The following is a 20,274-nucleotide window of genomic DNA, read 5'->3' on the forward strand; positions in this document are numbered from 1 at the left end:
CTGGAGAATTGATCCAAACCTCTTTATCCAGATGTCGGGAAAAAAATAGAGGCAAAAAAGCCTCAAAAGCGACTCTAGCTAGATGGATTAAATCTACTATTTGCGCTGCGTATACTTCAGCCGGTGAATCCCCTCCAGAACATCTAAAAGCCCACTCTCTGAGAGCAATATCTGCTTCATGGGCAGAGAGTGCGGGTGCATCCATCGACCAAATTTGCCGGGCGGCAACTTGGTCTAGTTCAAATACCTTTTGTAGACATTACAAACTAGACGTTCTGTCAAATCAACAGACCGGCTTTGGAAGGAAGGTCCTCCAAGCTGTAATCCCGTCCTAAGTAGGAGTTATTTGGTATTTCTCCTTGTGGTGCTGTCATGAGGGGCGACCTGGAAACTAAGAGTTAGACATACCGGTAACGGTATTTCCAGGAGTCCATCATGACAGCACCCATTATTTACCCTCCCTTGAACTCTTGTCTAATGTGTGATATAAACATGTATAGAGAGGAAGTTCAATAAAATTGTGTTGTATCTATCCTGGTGTGGTACTTTGTAAAATCACTGAAGGGTGGAGGTGGGGAGGGGCTATTTAACCTCTTCTGTATTCCTGTCCCTATCGAGGATATGAAGAGCAACCTCCTTGTTTGGCTGTCATGATGGACTCCTGGAAATACCGTTACCTGTATGTCTAACTCTTAGTATTATATAGAATCATTACACACAGAGTGATCTATTTAAAGTGTTTATTTCTGTTAATGTTGATTATTATGGCTTATAGCCAATGAAATCCCAAAAGTCATTATCACAGTAAATTAGAAAACTATAACACCAAGTTGAAAAATTATTTTAAAATCCGAAATGTTGGCCCACTGAAATGTATGTTCAGTAAACGTACTCAATACTTGGTCAGGACTCCTTTTGCATCAATTACAGCATCAATGCGGCGTGGCATGGAGGCGATCATCCTGTGGCACTGCTGAGGGGTTATGGAAGCCCAGGTTGCTTTGATAGCAGCCTTCAGCTGTTGGGTCCGGTGTCTCTCATCTTCCTCTTGACAATATCCCATAGATTCTCTATGGGGTTAAGGTCAGGCGAGTTTGCTGCCAATCACGCACAGTGATACTGTTGTTTATAAACCAGGTATTGGTACTTTTGGCAGTGTGGACAGGTGCCAAGTCCTGCTGGAGAATGAAATTTCCATCTCCAAAAAGCTTGTCGGCAGAGGGAAGCATGAAGTGCTCTAAAATTTCCTGGTAGACGGCTGCGCTGACTTTGGTCTTGATAAAACACAGTGGACCTACACCATCGCTGATCATGTGCAAGGATCAAGAGCCAAAAAAAGCCCAATTCCATCATTTGCTGTGTTAGATCATGATCTTTTCTTCCTTTTTTTTTGTATTTGTGGATTTGCCCCATTCATTTAAAATGTTGCAGAATGTTTGAATTGGTGCAAAATCGAAGATGCTTTTTTTTTTTTTGGCTCTTTGATTTTTTGCAGCCGCCTTTGAATAAAGTTTGCAGAACCCTTTGAAGAGTTTCTAAAAAGTTGCATGTTAATCATTAACTGTACAAGAATAAAAGAGGTTTTATACTCCACTCCAATGGAGCCAAAATTTAGCACTTTCGAAAAGTCGCAAATGACAAATTAGCCAAAACCCTCTAGATGACTCTAATGATGGGGGAAAATAGACAAAATCACGTAAAGTTAACTTTATTATGTGCGTGTTTTTTTTTTTTTTAAAGTCACGATTAGAACCTTTTTATACCATATACATTTTCCAAATCAACGATGTGTATACCTCTACATGTTTTGAGATATTGACAGGAATGTGTTGCATCTTCAGGGGTTCGCTCCCTCCCGTGATGCATCTTGAGGTTCAGCCACTCCCGTGATGCATCTTTAGAGGCTCGGCCCCCCTGGTGTTGCATGTTTAGGGGTTCGGCCCCCGTGGTGTTTCATCTTTAGGGGTTCGGCCCCCGTGGTGTTGCATCTTTAGGGGTTCGGCCCCCCTGGTGTTGCATCTTTGGGGGTTCGGCCCCCCTGGTGTTGCATCTTTAGAGGTTCGGTCCCCATGGTGTTGCATCTTTAGGGGTTCGGGCCCCCTGGTGTTGCATCTATAGGGGTTCGGCACCCCTGGTGTTGCATGTTTAGAGGTTCGGCCCCCCTGGTGTTGCATCTTTAAAGGTTCGCCCCCTCCCGTGATGCATCTTTAAACGTTCAGCACCCTGGTGTTGCATCTTTAGGGGTTTGCCCCCCCCCCCCTGGTGTTGCATCTTTAAAGGTTCGGCCCCCCCTGGTGTTGTGCATCTTTAGAGGTACGGCTCCCATGGTGTTGCATCTATAGGGGTTCGGCCCCCCTGGGGTTGTATCTTGAGAGGTTCGGCCCCCATGGTGTTGCATCTTTAGGGGTTCGGCCCCCGTGGTGTTGCATCTTTAGGGGTTCGGCCCCCGTAGTGTTTCATCTTTTAGGGGTTCGGCCCCCGTGGTGTTGCATCTTTAGGGGTTCGGCCCCCCTGGTGTTGCATCTTTGGGGGTTCGGCCCCCCTGGTGTTGCATCTTTAGAGGTTCGGTCCCCATGGTGTTGCATCTTTAGGGGTTCGGCCCCCCTGGTGTTGCATCTTTAGAGGTTCGGCCCCCCTGGTGTTGCATCTTTAGAGGTTCGGCCCCCATGTTGCATGCGTCCTCTGGATAGCGTACAGCGGCCATTCATACAGAAGACCTGAATTATATGAATTGGTGGAAAATTTTAAGCTCCTTTCTGTCGTCTGGAGATTTCTAAGAATTGTTACTGAACAATATTGCGGCCGTGTTGTCACCCGGTGTTTGTGTGTAAATAATAGAATACGTCTGCAGCCTCGCTGCTTATACTGTAGGCTGTGTGTTTTTGTACAAATAAGTAGCTTTAGCGTCTCTATACATGGATTTATATTTCTGAAGCGTATTTAACCCTTTCCTTGCTAGAGCCATAGTTTACCTTCCTGGCCAAGCCATTATTATTATTTTTTTAAGGTGTCGTGTTATGTTTTGTGGCAATGGCTCGGGAATGCTTCTGCCTATGTAAGCGATTCTCTGATTTTTTTGTTTGTTGTTTTTCTGACTTTTTACTTTTAGTGGTAGATTTGGATCAATATGATTTTTGCACGGCTTTATAAAAAATTTGACAATTTAGAAAATTGGCAATTTTCAGTCTTTTGCATTTTTATGCTATCAAGACTGCCATCCCACACAAAGTAGGTTAATGAATAACATTTACCATATGAATGCTTTATATAGACATTATTTTTGGAAAGTCGTGTTTGTGTGGGTTTTTGGAGGACCACTTCACTTTTAGTGCTCGCTCACATGAGCATATTCATCGGACTAGAACTATCAGATGTTCTATCCGTACTCGGACCAATGTTATACTATGAGGCCATGCAGATCTTTGTGTTTCGCATGCTGATTCGGCATGCTGCGAGTGGCTCAACAATTTTGCATCCACGTGTACCCATTCAAGTCTTTGGCTGCATGTGAAATATTGGACTGCACTCTATCATCCAAGTGCAGTTTGATATCCACAGACTCGGACAATGGCGAAGATGGAGAAATTAAGTTCTCCATCTTCTCCACACCTGTGAAACGATTTTCTCATGACACTCGGATCAAAGTCTGAGCAAGGTTTCAGCCGAGTGTCATTGACATAATTGATTCGAGAGAACATGCCCTCGTCTGAACCCCAGCCTTTGGGGCCTGTATGTTAGCAGAGCAGCTCCCACACCCACCTTCCGATGACACCTCACCCAAACAAAAGCCCTTTTTAAAACTGCACCCCTCAAAATTCCAAACGGCATTTGGGAAGTGCTTCACAGGATTCAATGCAAGGGGGAGTGAAATAATGAAACATTATGATGAGCTTTTTCCACCCCCTCAAAAAAGGGTTTTTATAGCTGAAAGTTTTTCACCGTGAGTAATAGGAGAAAATAGGCCCCAACATTTGTAACGTAATGTCTGTGATAGTGGTGTTGGCTCCAGAACAAGCCACTAATAGTAGTGACCAGTGTTGTGGGGTTGTAGATGAGATGAATCTGTGCTGCACTTTATGTACATGCTCAGTAGTGACCAGTGCTGTGGGGTTGTAGATGAGGTGAATCTGTGCTGTACTTTATGTACAGGCTCAGTAGTGACCAGTGCTGTGGGGTCGTAGATGAGGTGAATCTGTGCTGCACTTTATGTACATGCTCAGTAGTGACCAGTGCTGTGGGGTTGTAGATGAGATGAATCTGTGCTGCACTTTATGTACATGCTCAGTAGTGACCAGTGCTGTGGGGTTGTAGATGAGGTGAATCTGTGCTGCACTTTATGTACATGCTCAGTAGTGACCAGTGCTGTGTTGTTGTAGGTGAGATGAATCTGTGTTGCACTTTATGTACATGCTCAGTAGTGACCAGTGCTGTGGGGTTGTAGATGAGGTGAATCTGTGCTGCACTTTATGTACATGCTCAGTAGTGACCAGTGCTGTGGGGTTGACGATGAGATGAATCTGGGCTGCACTTTATGTACATGCTCAGTAGTGACCAGTGCTGTGGGGTTGTAGATGAGGTGAATCTGTGCTGCACTTTATGTACATGCTCAGTAGTGACCAGTGCTGTGGGGGTCGTAGATGAGAAGAATCTGGGCTGCACTTTATGTACATGCTCAGTAGTGACCAGTGCTGTGGGATGTAGATGAGATGAATCTGGGCTGCACTTTATGCACATGCTCTGTAGTGACCAGTGTTGTGGGATGTAGATGAGATGAATCTGTGCTGCACTTTATGCACATGCTCTGTAGTGACCAGTGCTGTGGGGTCGTAGATGAGATGAATCTGTGCTGCACTTTATGTACATGCTCAGTAGTGACCAGTGCTGTGGGGTTGTAGATGAGATGAATCTGTGCTGCACTTTATGCACATGCTCAGTAGTGACCAGTGTTGTGGGATGTAGATGAGATGAAGCTGTGCTGCACTTAATGCACATGCTCTGTAGTGACCAGTGCTGTGGGGTTTGGCATCTGGTTTCCCGACTCCACAGCTCTGCATCTACGATATGTTATGAACTCTTCATGACCAGAATATCAGAAATGAATGGTGTCATTCAAAATTACAATTTGTCCCACAAAAAACAAACCCTAATATGACTATTGTGTATTATACAAAACGCGTGCTCTGACTACTGCATTTTTGATGATTTTTTTTATTTTTTTTTGCTTATGCATGTTCTGTTTTTGGTGCAGATTTGATGCCACGTTTTTGTTAATGCTTCTTCTTTTTTTGTGTGTGTGTTACTGGGAATCGGAACTTGAAAACCACAATTGTATTTTTTGAACGCGTATTTAACTCTCCCATTTAGGGGGAAAAAAATGCACAATTTAACAGCGTCTTCAATAGCGTACTGGGCAGGAGTTTTCATGAAATCGCTTGACCTGTTAAATGCAGCAGATTCTTTGTTACGTTATGTGGGAACACAGACTAGATCTGACATATATACGCGGAGCTGGTTTTCTGCTTTGCATTTGCTTCCAGTTTCTCTTAAGTCTAAGGGTTTCATTCTGCCGATCCGTGTTTCGCATTGCGCTTTGGTGGGAGGACGACCATTATGGCACAGCTCACATATCCTTGCCTGTACGAAGTGGAGGAATGCGGGTGATATCACGTCTTAGGACGAGGGCGATGGAGACGTGTTCAGATGTGTAGGGATGGGTTTAATTCTGTGGTATTCCTTTAATCTGGAATTAAGGAGAAATAACAATTACTGGATTGATTCTCCTCATTATGGAAAAGTATGTAAAATGTAAGGGTGGAGAAAACTTCCCAAAATAAAATGATTGTTGGAAATCTTCTTCAATGACTTATCTGCTACATTCTGTCTGTTCGGTGAGATTTCACTTTTAACACTTTTCCTATTGACCGCATCCATCACCGATCCATAGAATATGGAATACGTAATCACTGATCATAAAAGTTCCAATTAAGGTAACAACCATCGATCCCAAAAACTAGGTGAATGGAGGTGTAGGGAGCTGGCTGTGTAAGAATGGCGGCATGCATGCACACTACTGCTCAGTTCACACGGGGGTCACAAACCCCCTCTTCTGGATCTGTTATGGTCTCTCGCTGGTTTTATCCCCTCCGATCCTACATTTGGCCCCTATTCTGTAGCTAGAGGTCTGTTCTAGCAGTGTTTAGGGTATAACACTTCTAACAACACAGACGCCCAGAAGTTCAGACGAGTTCAGAACCATGACTGATAAACACCATCAACTTCAAAATTCATGAAAGGTTTGTCTGCTTTTGCCCATCACTTTTCCCCACAATAATGCCTTCATCACAGGTGGTCCCAGAGATCTGCTGTAATCTTACTGGTTAAGCTTCCTTGCACCAAAAGACCTATGAGTGGTCAGCCGACTGCTCCTGGAAGTGAGCGGACGCCTTACAAGCTCCAGTAGGGTCTGACCTCTTGAAATGACAAGAATTTATTGTTCTAGTTAGTACAGCTGGAAAAAGACAAATGGCCATCAAGTTCATCCGAGAGATGGAAAAGGGCACAATACGTGATCCAGTCCATCCCCAAAAGAGCAAATCTTTCCCTTTTGATCCCAATTGTCGACCCAGTGGAACTGTTCTTCTAGTCAAAATTCTATATGGCACGGTCCTGCTGCCCTAATGCCTCTTAACCAGGTACATCCTCTTTAGTGCACAGATCAGCCTAATATGTCTAGGGACTGTGCTGATGCTCATGTTCAGTAACTTGCCATCCACGTTTTCTGTGACTGTGGGGGTACTGGTCAGCATTCTGGCTGCACTATAGGTACTGGAACTTTCTTTGCCTCATTCAGCAGCCTGCTACATGCATGTATGCACTGAGCAGAACTCGGTGTTTAGTAAGTGCCGACTAACCACAATGATCGCTGCGCTCGGTGCTGCCCCGAAGGCTGCAGGGGGGATATAACTTTGTTTTCTCCCTATAACCACACTCGTAATTAGACATCTGTACATGTTTAAACTGTGTTTACCTGCAGATTACCCCTTTGCTGCAGGTTTTTTGCTGACTGGTTCCCTTAAGACATTTGTTACTTTATTTGGTGTAGTAGGAAAAATGATATGAAAGGGATTTATTTCGTTCAGTGTGATGCAGTAAAAGATCTGATTTTCCATTTCTTTTACAAGGATGTTTTTTTTTTTTTTTTTTTTTTCCAAGCCCAGATCTGAGTGAAGGAAGATGCCGATCTGCCGGTAGTTGTGCTTTCCCACCACACAATGCAGAGTTCATCTGACTGTGGATTATGTAATCGTCCTCCTGTGCCTGCAGCTCTCACATGGCAGCCACTGGTGCTATTCTGTTATATCGGGCACATCAACAGAGTTGGTTGTCTTTTGGAATTATTGCTTAGTTGTCACCTCGCACGCCCGCCCGTGCTTCTCAGGTGCATTTTTTTTTTTTTGAGAGACAGAATAAAACATACTGTAAAAGCTGCCAGATACTAAGCCACACAGGAGACTAGTCAAAAAGGCTGGTCCTAGGCAACTTCTCCCTGCCCGCTCCCCTGGAGTGACGGTTCTCTCCCTGCATGCCTGTATGGGGCGAAACCTGTCACTTCAGGTGATCAGGAAGTGAAATGCCGCCGGGCACCTGCCCATTCGACTACTGTTCCGTGCAGCTCAGTCCTCTGTTGCTTTTAAAGTCTATTTTCCTTTCAAGTGCCGCTGTGTTTTGATGTCAACCATACCTGGCTGAAATCGTACAATCCATGTCATACAGGTCGGGGAACTTGTATCCGCTGTCAGATTCCCTTTAATTAAAACTTTAAACTAAACTGGCCCGGATGATGTGATGAATTTCTACCTAAAGCTAAAGGCATGTCTGTAAAGGCGCTCGCATCTGAATAAATCAAAACTTTGGTGTAGAAATCCTCCTTGCCCTCACGCCTTATTGCTTGCCTTTTCAGTTTGACAGGTCAGTCCGGTGCTTGTCTTAGATTTTTGCGAGGAGCAGCAGTTAAAAGGCAAGAATGACCTGTCAATCAGACGCAGAAGGCCGGCGCCAGGCGGGGAGTAAGTAGTGAGGTCAGGAGCGTTTATCGCCATTTTTCTCAGCAATGACTGGGCTGATTTCTACGCCAAAGATATAGATTTACTCAGCGTGAGAAGACTTGTACAGCCAGACTTATACCATAGACAGGTTCCTTTGAAGAAACTCTTTATGTACTGAACTTCTTGTAGACTCTCTCAGACTTTGTGACTTCTTGCCGTGTTACACTAACTTATAATGTGACCCTCTCTTTGTCTTTTTCAGGTTTACTGATCGATGGATAAAGTTGGGAAAATGTGGAATACATTCAAATATCGGTGCCAGAATCTATTTAGCCATGAAGATGATGGAAATCAATCCAATGCAGTGGATGTTAATGCAAACAAGTGTTTCAGTGGAGGGGAGAAAGCCGAAGCTTCCTCTAGTCAGTCGCCCTTGTCCTCTACCCATCGTTTGCAGATCTCTTCTGAACTAACCTTGACTGCCTGCAGCAGCTCCAATAGGAGAAATCCAAATTGTGTCTCTGAAATGCCGCAGCTAGTTGAAATTAGTATTGAAAAAGACAGTGACCTGGGCCTTGGTGCAGGGGCCCGTTTGGCACGTAGGGACTCGTATACCAGGCATGCTCCATGGGGTGGGAAAAAGAAGCACTCTTGCTCCACCAAAACTCAAAACTCCCTTGATCCTGATAAGAAAATCATCAGGCAGAGGAGTGGACTCCCAAGAAGAGACCGAAGATATTTAGTAGGATCATTTCACGACATGGAGGTTGTGTCTAATAGAGCAATCGGGAGTCGCAGTTTAAGGCAGAGACTCAATGAGACTGTGGGATTGTGCTTTCCTATTAGAACATATAACAAACCGTCAAAGCCACTCTTTGCAACCAAGAGAAAAATCCATCTTTCGGAGCTTATGCTTGAAAAATGCCCATTTCCGCCAGGTTCGGACCTTGCCCAGAAATGGCACCTTATTAAACAACATACAGCCCCCGTTAGTCCACACTCAAGCATGTTGGATACTTTTGAGCAGACCCTTCTTTCCACTGAAGATGAAGAAGATAGGTTACGCGAAAGACGTAGACTTAGCATTGAAGAAGGTGTTGACCCTCCTCCCAATGCCCAGATCCACACATTCGAAGCTACAGCACAAGTTAACCCAGTATATAAGCTTGGACCAAAACTTGCCCCGGGCATGGCTGACATGTCGGTGGACAATGGTGCAGCATCACACGGTGGTTGCGAGTCTGAAGAAGATGGCACGACTCTCTGTCTACAGTCACGTCGACAGAAGCAGCGCCAGTTCTCTGGAGACAGCCATATGCAAACTAGTAGACAGGGAGCCTGGAAAGTCCACACACAGATTGATTATATTCACTGCCTTGTGCCAGATCTAGTGGAAATTACAGGTAACCCTTGCTACTGGGGAGTCATGGATCGCTATGAGGCAGAAGCGTTGCTGGAAGGCAGGCCAGAAGGCACATTTTTGCTCAGGGATTCCGCACAAGAGGACTACCTTTTCTCTGTGAGCTTCCGTCGCTACAACCGATCTCTGCACGCTCGGATTGAGCAGTGGAACCATAACTTCAGCTTCGACGCCCATGATCCCTGCGTGTTTCACTCCTCCACTGTTACGGGACTCTTAGAACATTACAAAGATCCGAGTTCTTGCATGTTCTTCGAACCCTTACTCACGGTACCTTTAAATAGAACTTTCCCGTTCAGCCTGCAGTACATCTGCAGGTCAGTCATTTGCAGGTCTACCACCTACGATGGTATCGATTTACTTCCTCTGCCATCTATGCTACAAGACTTCCTGAAGGAGTATCATTATAAGCAGAAGGTCAGAGTTCGGTGGTTGGAGAGGGAGCCGATTAAGTCAAAATAACCGATAACACATTTCTGTTCTCCGGTCTCTACCTTCCAAAAAAAAAATAATAATAATTATCACCTCATAGACTTAGGATATGCTCAGTTATTAAAGCACATGTACCTGTAATTTAGAAATGGTGTATGACACTTCGAGCTTTAAGTGCACCGGTAAACTATAATCTGCCGGTAAATGAGGCCGCCGTGCATTCTCTGAAACTACGAAGCGGATCCTTTTACGCTGCATGTTCTTACGAATGCTGACGCTTTATCATCCTAACGCTTGGATGTTCTCCATTTTTCATTCTCGAGCAGAACCCGAGAGGTGTCTACATGGCTTCTTTTCTTACCATTAACGGTAGTTTAAATGTTTCAGGATTTAAAAAAAAAAAAACACTAAATGTTCCCGACGTGACAAAATTCCTAATTCCTAACACACTAGACAGATGGTGGCCATCCTGCTACGGAAATAAATTTTGATGCCTTTTTTCGTGAAGCTAAAAGTCAGTAGGGTGTAGTTTCGATGTAGCCAGCAGTTTGATTTTTCACATCCAAGGTGGTACTGAATAAATTAGTTGCCAGGGGTTAGTTTTTGGGCTCATATGAGCCATGCACAAATAACATTCACAGGTATGACTGCTCGGTCAACATTAAAGGAAAATTCTGGTCCAAAATGAAATTTTGGTAGTCACATTTTGTTTTTGTTTTTTTCAAATTGTTCCTATCCTTTTTGCTTTTCACCATCACATCATGACTTCTACTTACTAACCGGTAGCTCTTATGTGTTTTGGTGTTCCACAAGAGAATCCTTAACGTAAATTAGTTCGATCACTGAGTTTTTAGTTGGAAACCTGACTGATTTCGTCCAAAGCATACCAGATGTGAAAACTGACTGGCGGATCCTGTGTGGCCTCCATCCTTCTCCAGGTTCACCTGTGAATGATGTTTGTGTTCTATTATCAGACCACTGAATTCAGGGCCCCTTCCTAATGGATTTCCTAAATGCAGACTTGAGTAGAACGGCAGGTCCTTGACATGGAGCGAAATATGTATTTCCATTCGTGATGAGTCTTGTGCAGTAATGTCATCGTCATCGACCAGGAAAATCGTTCCTTAAGGGGATGCGTAGTATTTTTTTTGTATTTTTCCAAACTAGTTGAATGAAAGTTACTGTACCATAGGAGTCTGGCAAATAGGTGGCAGAAGGGTCTTTTTTTGGCTATTTCCATTGCTTTATAACTTTTTGTTCCGTCACTACTTTTTTCCATTGAAACATGGTGTCATAAAATCTGGAGTAATGCAAGAAACATTTCATCTTGAGGGAGAGAAAATGCCAGAAATTCGCCAGCTACTACATCTATAGATAAATGTACAACTCTTCTTTTATTTTTATTTATTTTTTTTTTTTTGGTGTAGAGTTTCAGGGACTTTGATACCCAAGCGCAGCGACCTTATCCATTTTGTGGGTATGACTTGGCATATTAGGTTTTACGCCTGAGTGATATCACGATAGTGTATTGATGGGCTAAGTAATGACCTAACCCACTGAATGGCTTTATACACTGTGTTTAGGTGATGAGGTTTTGTTTTGTTTGTTTTTTTTGTTAAATTTTTACTTTTTTAGTAGCCGGCTTTGTGGCCTTTTTTATCACTGGGCTTGGACTACCCAATCTGAAAATGCACCAAATTTGTCACAGGCTTATGCTGGATGACGAACTTTAAGGCATCTTTAGTTTACACCTCCTGTTGGTTGGCTTACTTTGCACCTAAGTTTTGGTCCAGTACGGTATTGTAAGTCACACCCCTTTCCCGTCTGTCACTCCCCTTTGCCAAATAGGCAAATTCCAACTGAATGTTGCCATGTTTAGCTCTAAATCTCCCCCCTTTAAATCTTGCTTACCCTGACTAATATATTCCCAGGCAAAATAATCTGTTTTTTAAGCTTCTTGAGATCTGTACCGGTGTTTCTCAACCCCTTTAATGCTTTAGTCTGCGTTTTCAAGGAGAACAATAGAAACAAATGCGTGTAACCTGCACTGCCAGCAGCGGATAAGACAAGAATCCAAGTTATGTGGTTTATTTGTCAACGCGTTTCGAAGTGTTAAACTTCACCAGGACTTCACCATCACCCAGGGTGTCTGAGGGTGCTACCCCAACTGCAGTGCCCCGTTCCTCTTCGTGCGCACACAAAACCCAGTGATGACATTTCTTGCATTACTTTAGGTTTTATCTTAACCGTTCTACCCCTCCACGGAAAAGCATCAGATTTATAGACCTTTTTAACTACTTTTTTTTTTTTCCTCCTTGCCATTACATTTTTTTTGGAACTCTGTTCCGCTAGGTGTTTAAGGTACTGTGCATTCTTTGCAATTGTATATAGTTTTTAAGACTGCATTGGCACTTTAAATTTTAACCCCTTTAGGGGTAATGGTGTACTCCGCCATTGTCTGGGACAGACGCATTGTTGGCATTGGACAGTGTTGAAAATGCTCCCCAGCCGAGCATTTAAAAAAAAAAAAAAAAAAAAAAAAAAGTGTGTGTGTTCATTCTTGTACATGTCGGTGTTAGTGTGAGCATGGCTGCTCAGGTTTTGTGAGTGTATCCTTCTTTTTCAAAGTGGATCTGGCACCAAAATTCACAATACTGGCTGTTTACATTATTTAATAAACATTAGACCTCATGAGGCTGGTGTAATTACTTTGAAAATCTGTCAGAATGGCAGCAAAATCCTTATGATTAGGAGTCCAGCTAAACAATGAGAGTTCATGAGTCCAAATGTATTCAATCTCCACCTGCCCAGCCTGACTGACAGCTGCAGCTTGTACTGAGCAGTGTGAGATCTTGGCAGCAACAGGAAGGAGGGTCACTGAGGAACTGTGAAATCAGACTAGGTGGACAGAGAGTGATCAAATTTCAAAAACAATTATACAGCCATTGTGATAAGTTTTCAAAGTAAGCACCGAAGCCTCATCAGGTCTCCGATCTATTTAACAATGTATGCAAGTTTTGTATTGTGGAAACTGATGGCCGATCCACGTCAAGCACAGTTGAAATGGGATATTTTGCCAGCTGGACCACCTCGCCTCTTGCCTTAGTAATGACCCCTAGTACTTAGTAAATTGATAGGCTATATTCTGAATATTGGTTCAGCTGGCAAAATGGGCTCCTGCGGGGGGAAACTACAGTGGATGTAAGGAATTGTCACACAATATTCGTACTGATAACACTCTGTAAAGTTTAGTTCTGAGATGCTTCATCTCTATGCAAACCTAACAAGAAGTGTTTATTGCTTCCTGTGCCTTTTTCATAACCTTGATTTCCCTTTTAGTCTTGTCGTCTTTGGTGCTTTTTGCTTTTAAGTCTACATAAGCGAAGCATCTGATCCTCCCACGTCTTTCCTCCACTCACTTATCTAGAGTAGAACTTAAGATGCAATTCTTCACCTACACAATTTTTTATTTTTATTTTTTTAATCAGACCTGTATTTTTTTTTTGTGTGTAGACATAGAATAAGTAGCCTGTTCTACATAACCCTCCCAAATAAGTGTTTCGTTTTTCTTTTATGCTGTTACAGGACACTAGAAGTGTAAACATTTAAAAAAAAAAAAATATATGTAATTTGTACTGGGAAAACTTGAAAAATGATTGCTTTTGTATGGAAGATGGAGCCTTTACCACCACATTCAGGCGGGCATAATACATTGTATTGTGGCCACAGTTCCCTGCCTAACCACGGGTTTTATGTCACAATCATAGGGATCTATGGCCTGATGGTTCATGATGGGGGACTCCTAATCAGACTGGGATTTGTGGACATAATATGGATAGTACAATGATCCTGTATTACTGCCTAACCTATATCCTATCCCCTCCTATCAACACGTGTGTGTATTACATGCGCACACACATACACATAAACCGGTGCGGATACATACATATACATACATGTGCGCATACACAGATATACATACATGTAGATATGCACACACTTGTATGTATGTATATATATATATATATACACATATATATACACACAGACACACACACACGCACTCATTCTTACAGACACCCTATTATAGGCAAAGATTGTGACTATGGATTGGAATAACACGATGACCACAGAAGGGAACTATGTATGCAAGATCCTTATAGATCATATGCATTCAATCCTACACGTGAAAATGTTCCTTTTTTGAGGAACTTAAATCTTTAATGAGGTCCTAATTACATGGATTATCCTGTGATGTCCCTACTACTAGCCCTAATATTGTAAAATATCAGCGGCCGTATTTCTCACCTCCACGGTTAGTCGCTGAGCCTGTAGTACGACCCGAGTGGTAAAACAAACGTTTGCACGGTAAAATAGTGCCCAATCCACGTTGACTCCCCTTCCCTTACCCCACCGCCTATGTGACTCCCCTTCCCTTACCCCACCGCCTATGTGCCAGCGACTGATCTCATTTTATAGAAACAAGTGACCCAAAGCATTAGGCTTTGTTTTATGCCCCCCACCACCAAAATCATCAGTCGGGAGATCAAGGCGAGATGTTGCCTTTTGCACAGGACTAGGTGTGGTATGGCATTTGCCATCAATGTTATTTTAGAGGTATTTAAGTGGTGGTCAGGGGTGTTATATACGTATCTAGCCCAAGTGACATGCCCAATAATTTTATACCAAAACATAGTTGGGGCGACCTTCCTCCCCTTCCTTCTCCTTTTTTTTTTTTTTTTTTTTTTTTTTTTTTAAACCATTCATGTGTATACCAAAGTATTTTAGACCGACTAATGCGTTATATGCAATTGTGCTGGAACAATTCTCTTTTACGTGTGCACTTTAATTGCCTTTGATGTTGTCTAGTGTGACTTGCTGACACATGAGGCATTTCCATATATTTTTTTTTTTCCCCCCTTTTGGTTACAGTGTAAAAGTATTTCAGAAGGATGACTAACCCCTCACGTGCCGGAGGGGGCTGCCGTGTCCCTGCCCTTCGGGCATCCTCTCGCCTTTCGGTAGCGCGGGGCATCGCAAGGTTCTCCACAACGTAGTAACACTAGAGATTCCAGTCTTTGTAAAAAAGTCTATGTGGATCTGTAAATAGACCTGACATTTCTACAACTCTGCGTGCTAGTATAAAATTTGTCTCTTCAGTATTGTGTACAATACATACAAACCAGTACTCTGTTAGAATAGCCGCTTAAAAATCTAAAAAAACTCAAAATCACCAGCATGAAGTTGCACCAGATCTGTATATTCTGTGCGTTTATCTAGACTTTCTCTGTAACTACCATATGTTGACATGCTAGTGAATTGGCATAATGCCCCCTTTTTTTCCCCTCTAAGCTTGTCCAAAAACCTGAAAACCTTTCTTCCTATGGCTGCTAGCCAGATGGCTTGTGGATGAAATGGTCGCACCCGCTTTAATTGCCGCTCTGAGAAGGTGGTGACCGGTGTTGCAGTTTCTACACTCGTCTGGCAATGTACACGCTCCACCATCCTTTTAGCTGAATCCTAATTTTAGTGTATGGGTTGTTTTGACCTCCTAGAATTTTGTGTGATGTGATAAACCAGATTTTCTATTTTGTTTTTTTCCCACCAGTGGCTTGTAAAAATTGTCAACTATTCGTTAAAAAAAAAAAAAAAAAAAAAAAAAAGCATCAATCCAAAATAGTGTACGCTTTCGAATAAAATAAAAATCTTAGTCTGCAGTGCATGATGTGGGGAATGTCTGTCCTAACGTCTTGGTCATGACTGTCGGCGTTTGTGTTTTTTACTATTTGTGTTGTGTAAGTGGACCAATAATTCTAATGGGATGCAACGTTAGGCCCAAAACACACATCGAAGGCAACCAGAGCCATTGGGTCACCTACTTCTGCTGAAATCAACAAGTTTGGCCAACTAGCTAATGTATATGGGGTCTCCTGACTCGGATAACTCTCAGCAGATGGTGTTTGGGATAGAAGAATCTGATGTTGGATTTTAATGGCCAATGCTTTGTACCATGGGTGATATCGCCAGAAGATTTGCGGCTGTTTGCGCTCCTAGCTTCATTGAGACCACATGTATGTATATGAGTCAAAGGGTCGGACAACAGCTTTCGAAGTTGAATGGGCACCTTAACCATGTGTTCAAGTGCCTTCCTGCAGGTCTAGTCAACTCTTCATCAATTTTAGATATCGGCAAATATGTGAATTGATCTTGACTGATGTTATTGCCAAAGATGCCATTTCCCGGGCAGTGGCTGTCTGCGTTGGCTGTATGGGGTTGGGTTACGGGTTTTTTGGCATCTTTCAGCTTTTGTCCCAAGATCGTTGACGCCAAAGCAACTCTTTTTTGAGGTTTCCTTCAACAAATACCATGTCAGCCTGGTGCTTGAAATAATCTATATTCATGACCATAGAGAAGGTGACCAGAAGAAGGCTTGGTCACTTCTGTAGGCATCGTTCCCAGAATCTTTGGATATGACTTACAGGGTGCTACTGTGTTTTTTGCGCCCTTGATCTATGGGATTTTATACGAATCTATTGGCAGTCCTCTGAGCAGATTGTTATTTTTTACGACAGTAATTTAGAATCATAAACCACTTATTTCCACCACGGGGGTCATTTTACTAATATTATTTTTATCTTACAAATGTTCTCTGCAAGCATTGAGCCGGTAGCTTTGTCTTTAGTCTGTAATGGTCTAGGGCCAATTTTGTCTTTGCGTCCCGACCATAGATCTGTGTTTACGGACCCAATATTATTTCTTAAATTGAGTCTGTAATTGGTCAAACCTCATTTGGGCAGAATGTAGGTTGAGGCACACGGTTAACTTTCCAGGTGTTCTAGTTTCAAGAAAGATTAGTCATCAATTCTTGGGTTAGTCACACATGATGTCCTTCCGGCAAACATTCATGATTTATATTTTCCAAGTAAAAGTTGACAATGTTCAAGGCAGCCAAAAATGATTGACTTTCTACATTTTTAGCAATTTTATTTTTAGGTGGTTCCTAAGAGAACCTTATTAATATACATTAGGTCAATCATAGAAAACATTACATACAAGAAAAATGATACCTTTCACTTTCAACTGATCTGTCAAACTTACCACATCTGTTTTTATTTTATGAAAAATTACATATTGAGTCTCCAAAATACCAAAGTTATTAGCATTTGTTCAATTTAAAGGATCTTCCATGTTTTGTGTTTTCTCCATTTGGGATGGGGGAAGTCGGGTTATAATGAAATCCAGTTTAAATGACGTTGATATTTCAATGTTAAATAATTATGAACTTTTTTTTTTTTAGTTTTTTCCTCTGGTCATGGGCATAATCCTAGATCCCGTTCTTAAAGACATGTTTTTGTCTTTTTTGCAAATCACAATTTTGTTAAACTTTTTGGTTACTATGTAAAAGTTATTTTTCAGTTGTCTGCTGAGAAATCCAGTACTGGGGAATGAATGGCTTAAAAAATATTTCGCGTAGAAAACCATTTGAATGCATGAAGTAAGAAGGAAAAAAAAAAAGGAATTTTAATGGAGGGTTTTTTCGGCTTGCACTGCTGGTCATCTAGATCGGCTAAATAAACTTAACAAAACTATTTTTATATTCGAGGCTTACGATAAGACAGACTAGAGCGTATCTGATGTCAATATTTTTATAAATGGTAGTAGCTGAGGGCATAATAGGCTATGAGAAGCAATACTGCTCTCAAGTGGTTTTTTTTTCCCTAATTTTTTTGGGTGGGGGGTTCAAGGCCCAATTAGTTTGTGTTAAAGGGTGAAAAATGAGAATATAGTTAATAGAAATGTGTAGATTTGTCATAAGAACTTTTTTCCACCTTTTTTGTAGCGATTACCAAATTTGAAGTGCCCATGTTCGCTCCTTTTAATAGCCATTACAATTAAAATGGTTTTGACTGTGTGATTAAAGGGAATCTGTCACCAGGATTTTGCTAAGAGCACCATGATGTAGGGGCTGAGACTCTTATTCCCGTGATGTCACTCGCTGCTCTCCTTGGTGTTATTTTGGTACCATCACGGTTTTCTCTGCAGTGCTCAGAATGCTGAGCTCTGCATAACCTAGCCCACACCACTAGTTGAAAAGTTTGTGTATAGTGATAAAGCTGCTAATCAATGGAGGGGGCATGGCTAGACACCAGTTGACTAGGAGGCACGAGACACCTAGTCTTGTAGTCATAATCTGCTGGTCACAAATTGTTGAAATTGGGCTCTCAGACCCTACATCATGCTGCTCTCAGATAACCTAAAATAATCCAGCAGGTTTTTGGTTAGGGGCTACATCTACTAAATCGATTGTAAGTCCCACCACTGATCACCAAAATTGGGTACCAGATACAGCCCTAGAGGATTGGAGATCTTGAGTGGGGTAGACAAAGTTCGACTGCTCCATTGAAAGGACGGACACGGGACCCCTGTTCTGGTAAAAAATGGGGGCGACGTCTTTGCCAAGAAAAGCCAGTGCTTGGGCATCTCGGAGACCTTGGCTGGGCCATCGTATGCCCAACTGCTGAAATGAAGGACATGGCTCCGGAGATTGATGGGGGGAATAGGTGATAACTGCTTACAAGTGGATCAAGAGGCAATTGCTGATGATTGGATTACCCCTTTTAGCATAGTTTAGAAGAGCAGTTGTCTTCATTCCAGCATTACGCCCCACGTAGGTGGTAAACAGACGTCAAAATTGCCTACAGTGTTGCTGGCTACAGGAGCTTTCATGGCGTTGCGTATCTTCTCTTAAAGGTGGAGAGGAGTTAAGTGGCTCTTCGGTAATTACCTTAAATACGACATAGCACTTTAAAACGGTAAATGTCCCATTTTTCTCCCCAAAAAAGTATTTCCTATAAATCTCATCATACTAGCAGCAAAGTAATTCTCAAGGTTTTTTTTGTTTCTTATCCCCTCACCTGTGCGTAATCCCAAACAAGACATTGCAAAGACTCCTTTTATTTTCTTTCATCGAAATAATAATGTAACCCACTTGAAAGATCATCCTCTATAGCAGATGTTGGAAGATTTATCTGATAGCTCAGCCTCAATCTGATCCCTTTTCTTTAATAGAATCATGCCACGCTTTTCATTTGTCACAATCTAAAAAGACATCACAGTTTTGGGGATTATCGAGATACATGACCCCAATGCCTTATATAGAACCTTGGTGCAATTTCTATCATTTTTTTTTTTTTTTTTAATTTATGTTTTATTTTAATCCAGAAAAGATGTTCTACTTTATATGGTGACTATCACATTTCACTGCTGTGGAAAACTTCTACGTTTTTTTGTTTTAAAATATTGTAACTGCAAATGTATAAACCTCCATATTTTGTTTATGTAGAACCACCGTGGGTAATTAGAGGCTTTTCGGTGGGTGTTTATTCACCGATTTCATGGGAAGGAAGAATTTTTCGATCGGAAAGCCACTGATTGCCTACTGATGGGGGTAGAATCTTTTTGTTTAAAACCTGTTCCGTCAGTTCACCGTGAATACCATACAACTCTGACAATATTACACTTTACAGGACACAATTTTTATTTTACTCAAAAGCTGACATTCTTGGTGCTTTGACTTCTATAATCCTGTCTTAAATCTAAATAAAGTAATTATGTATCTGTTTTTCTGTGTCCTGTTTTTTTTTTTCATACACTTATTTTGGGCAGCATGATTCTAGTGACAGGTTCCCTTTTAAGAATCCTTAGGTCTGATCCCAAAGTTTCGTGTGTGTGGATGATCAGCTTTACATTCACTTTTGTCGGCTGATGGAGGAAGATGATGATTTACCAGTGGTCACTTCTAGCGGAATTTTTTAGACTTCCAGTTTCTGGATCACAGAATAATTGTTTTGGTCAAGTATAAAATTTGCCTTCAAAAGTCTGAGAGAGCCTGGATAGGATCAGTTATGATGGCCATATTAAAGGGTTTCTACGAAGTTTGTAAATTGCTTATCTTGGCTTAATTCGTCTTAGTGCCTACTAGAGATCAGTAGATCAAACCAGAGGATCGAGTTGGCGTCAAATTTCCTTAAATGCGTATTTTGCCATTTGATTAAAAGGGTCTAAAAAAAACCAAAAAAAAAAAAACCTTTGTCGGCACCATTTTCCCCACTACTGAAGACTCGGAGAGCGAGCTTGTGTAATTTTGCATTACCACATGAGACTCTCCATAATGCCCTGTAGCTATGACATCTTACGGACCTTGTACAGTGGTGGTCAGTACCTCGGCCATCACAGATCTTCTGTTCCTAGTGGAGCACAATTTGTACTTCGAGTAGTTTTCCATTTCCATAGGCGCAATAGATGGTCTTGATGAAGTTTTGAACTTTGAAGCGCATTGACAAATATTTCTGGATACCATTTGACCTTCCATCCTTG

At 42.0% G+C, this 20,274-nt stretch overlaps 1 protein-coding gene across 3 annotated transcripts in view; it reads left to right on the forward strand.

Annotated features, from left to right (window-relative positions):
- The window catches only part of SOCS5 (suppressor of cytokine signaling 5), a 123,246-nt gene that overhangs the window by 25,229 nt on the left and 77,743 nt on the right, over positions 1-20,274 (forward strand). For 2 of the 3 annotated variants that reach the window (XM_077282421.1, XM_077282422.1), the window contains one exon: positions 8,308-19,519. The exons of the other annotated variant lie outside the window; for it this stretch is intronic. In XM_077282421.1, coding sequence (XP_077138536.1) covers positions 8,320-9,927 — 1,608 coding nt within the window. In that variant the 5' untranslated portion in view covers positions 8,308-8,319 and the 3' untranslated portion in view covers positions 9,928-19,519. Of the gene's footprint in view, positions 1-8,307; positions 19,520-20,274 lie in introns of those variants that run through there. 3 annotated transcript variants of the gene reach the window in all.

Source organism: Ranitomeya variabilis, chromosome 2 (genome assembly GCF_051348905.1).
Source record: "Ranitomeya variabilis isolate aRanVar5 chromosome 2, aRanVar5.hap1, whole genome shotgun sequence".
Classification (NCBI taxonomy): Eukaryota; Metazoa; Chordata; class Amphibia; order Anura; family Dendrobatidae; genus Ranitomeya; species Ranitomeya variabilis.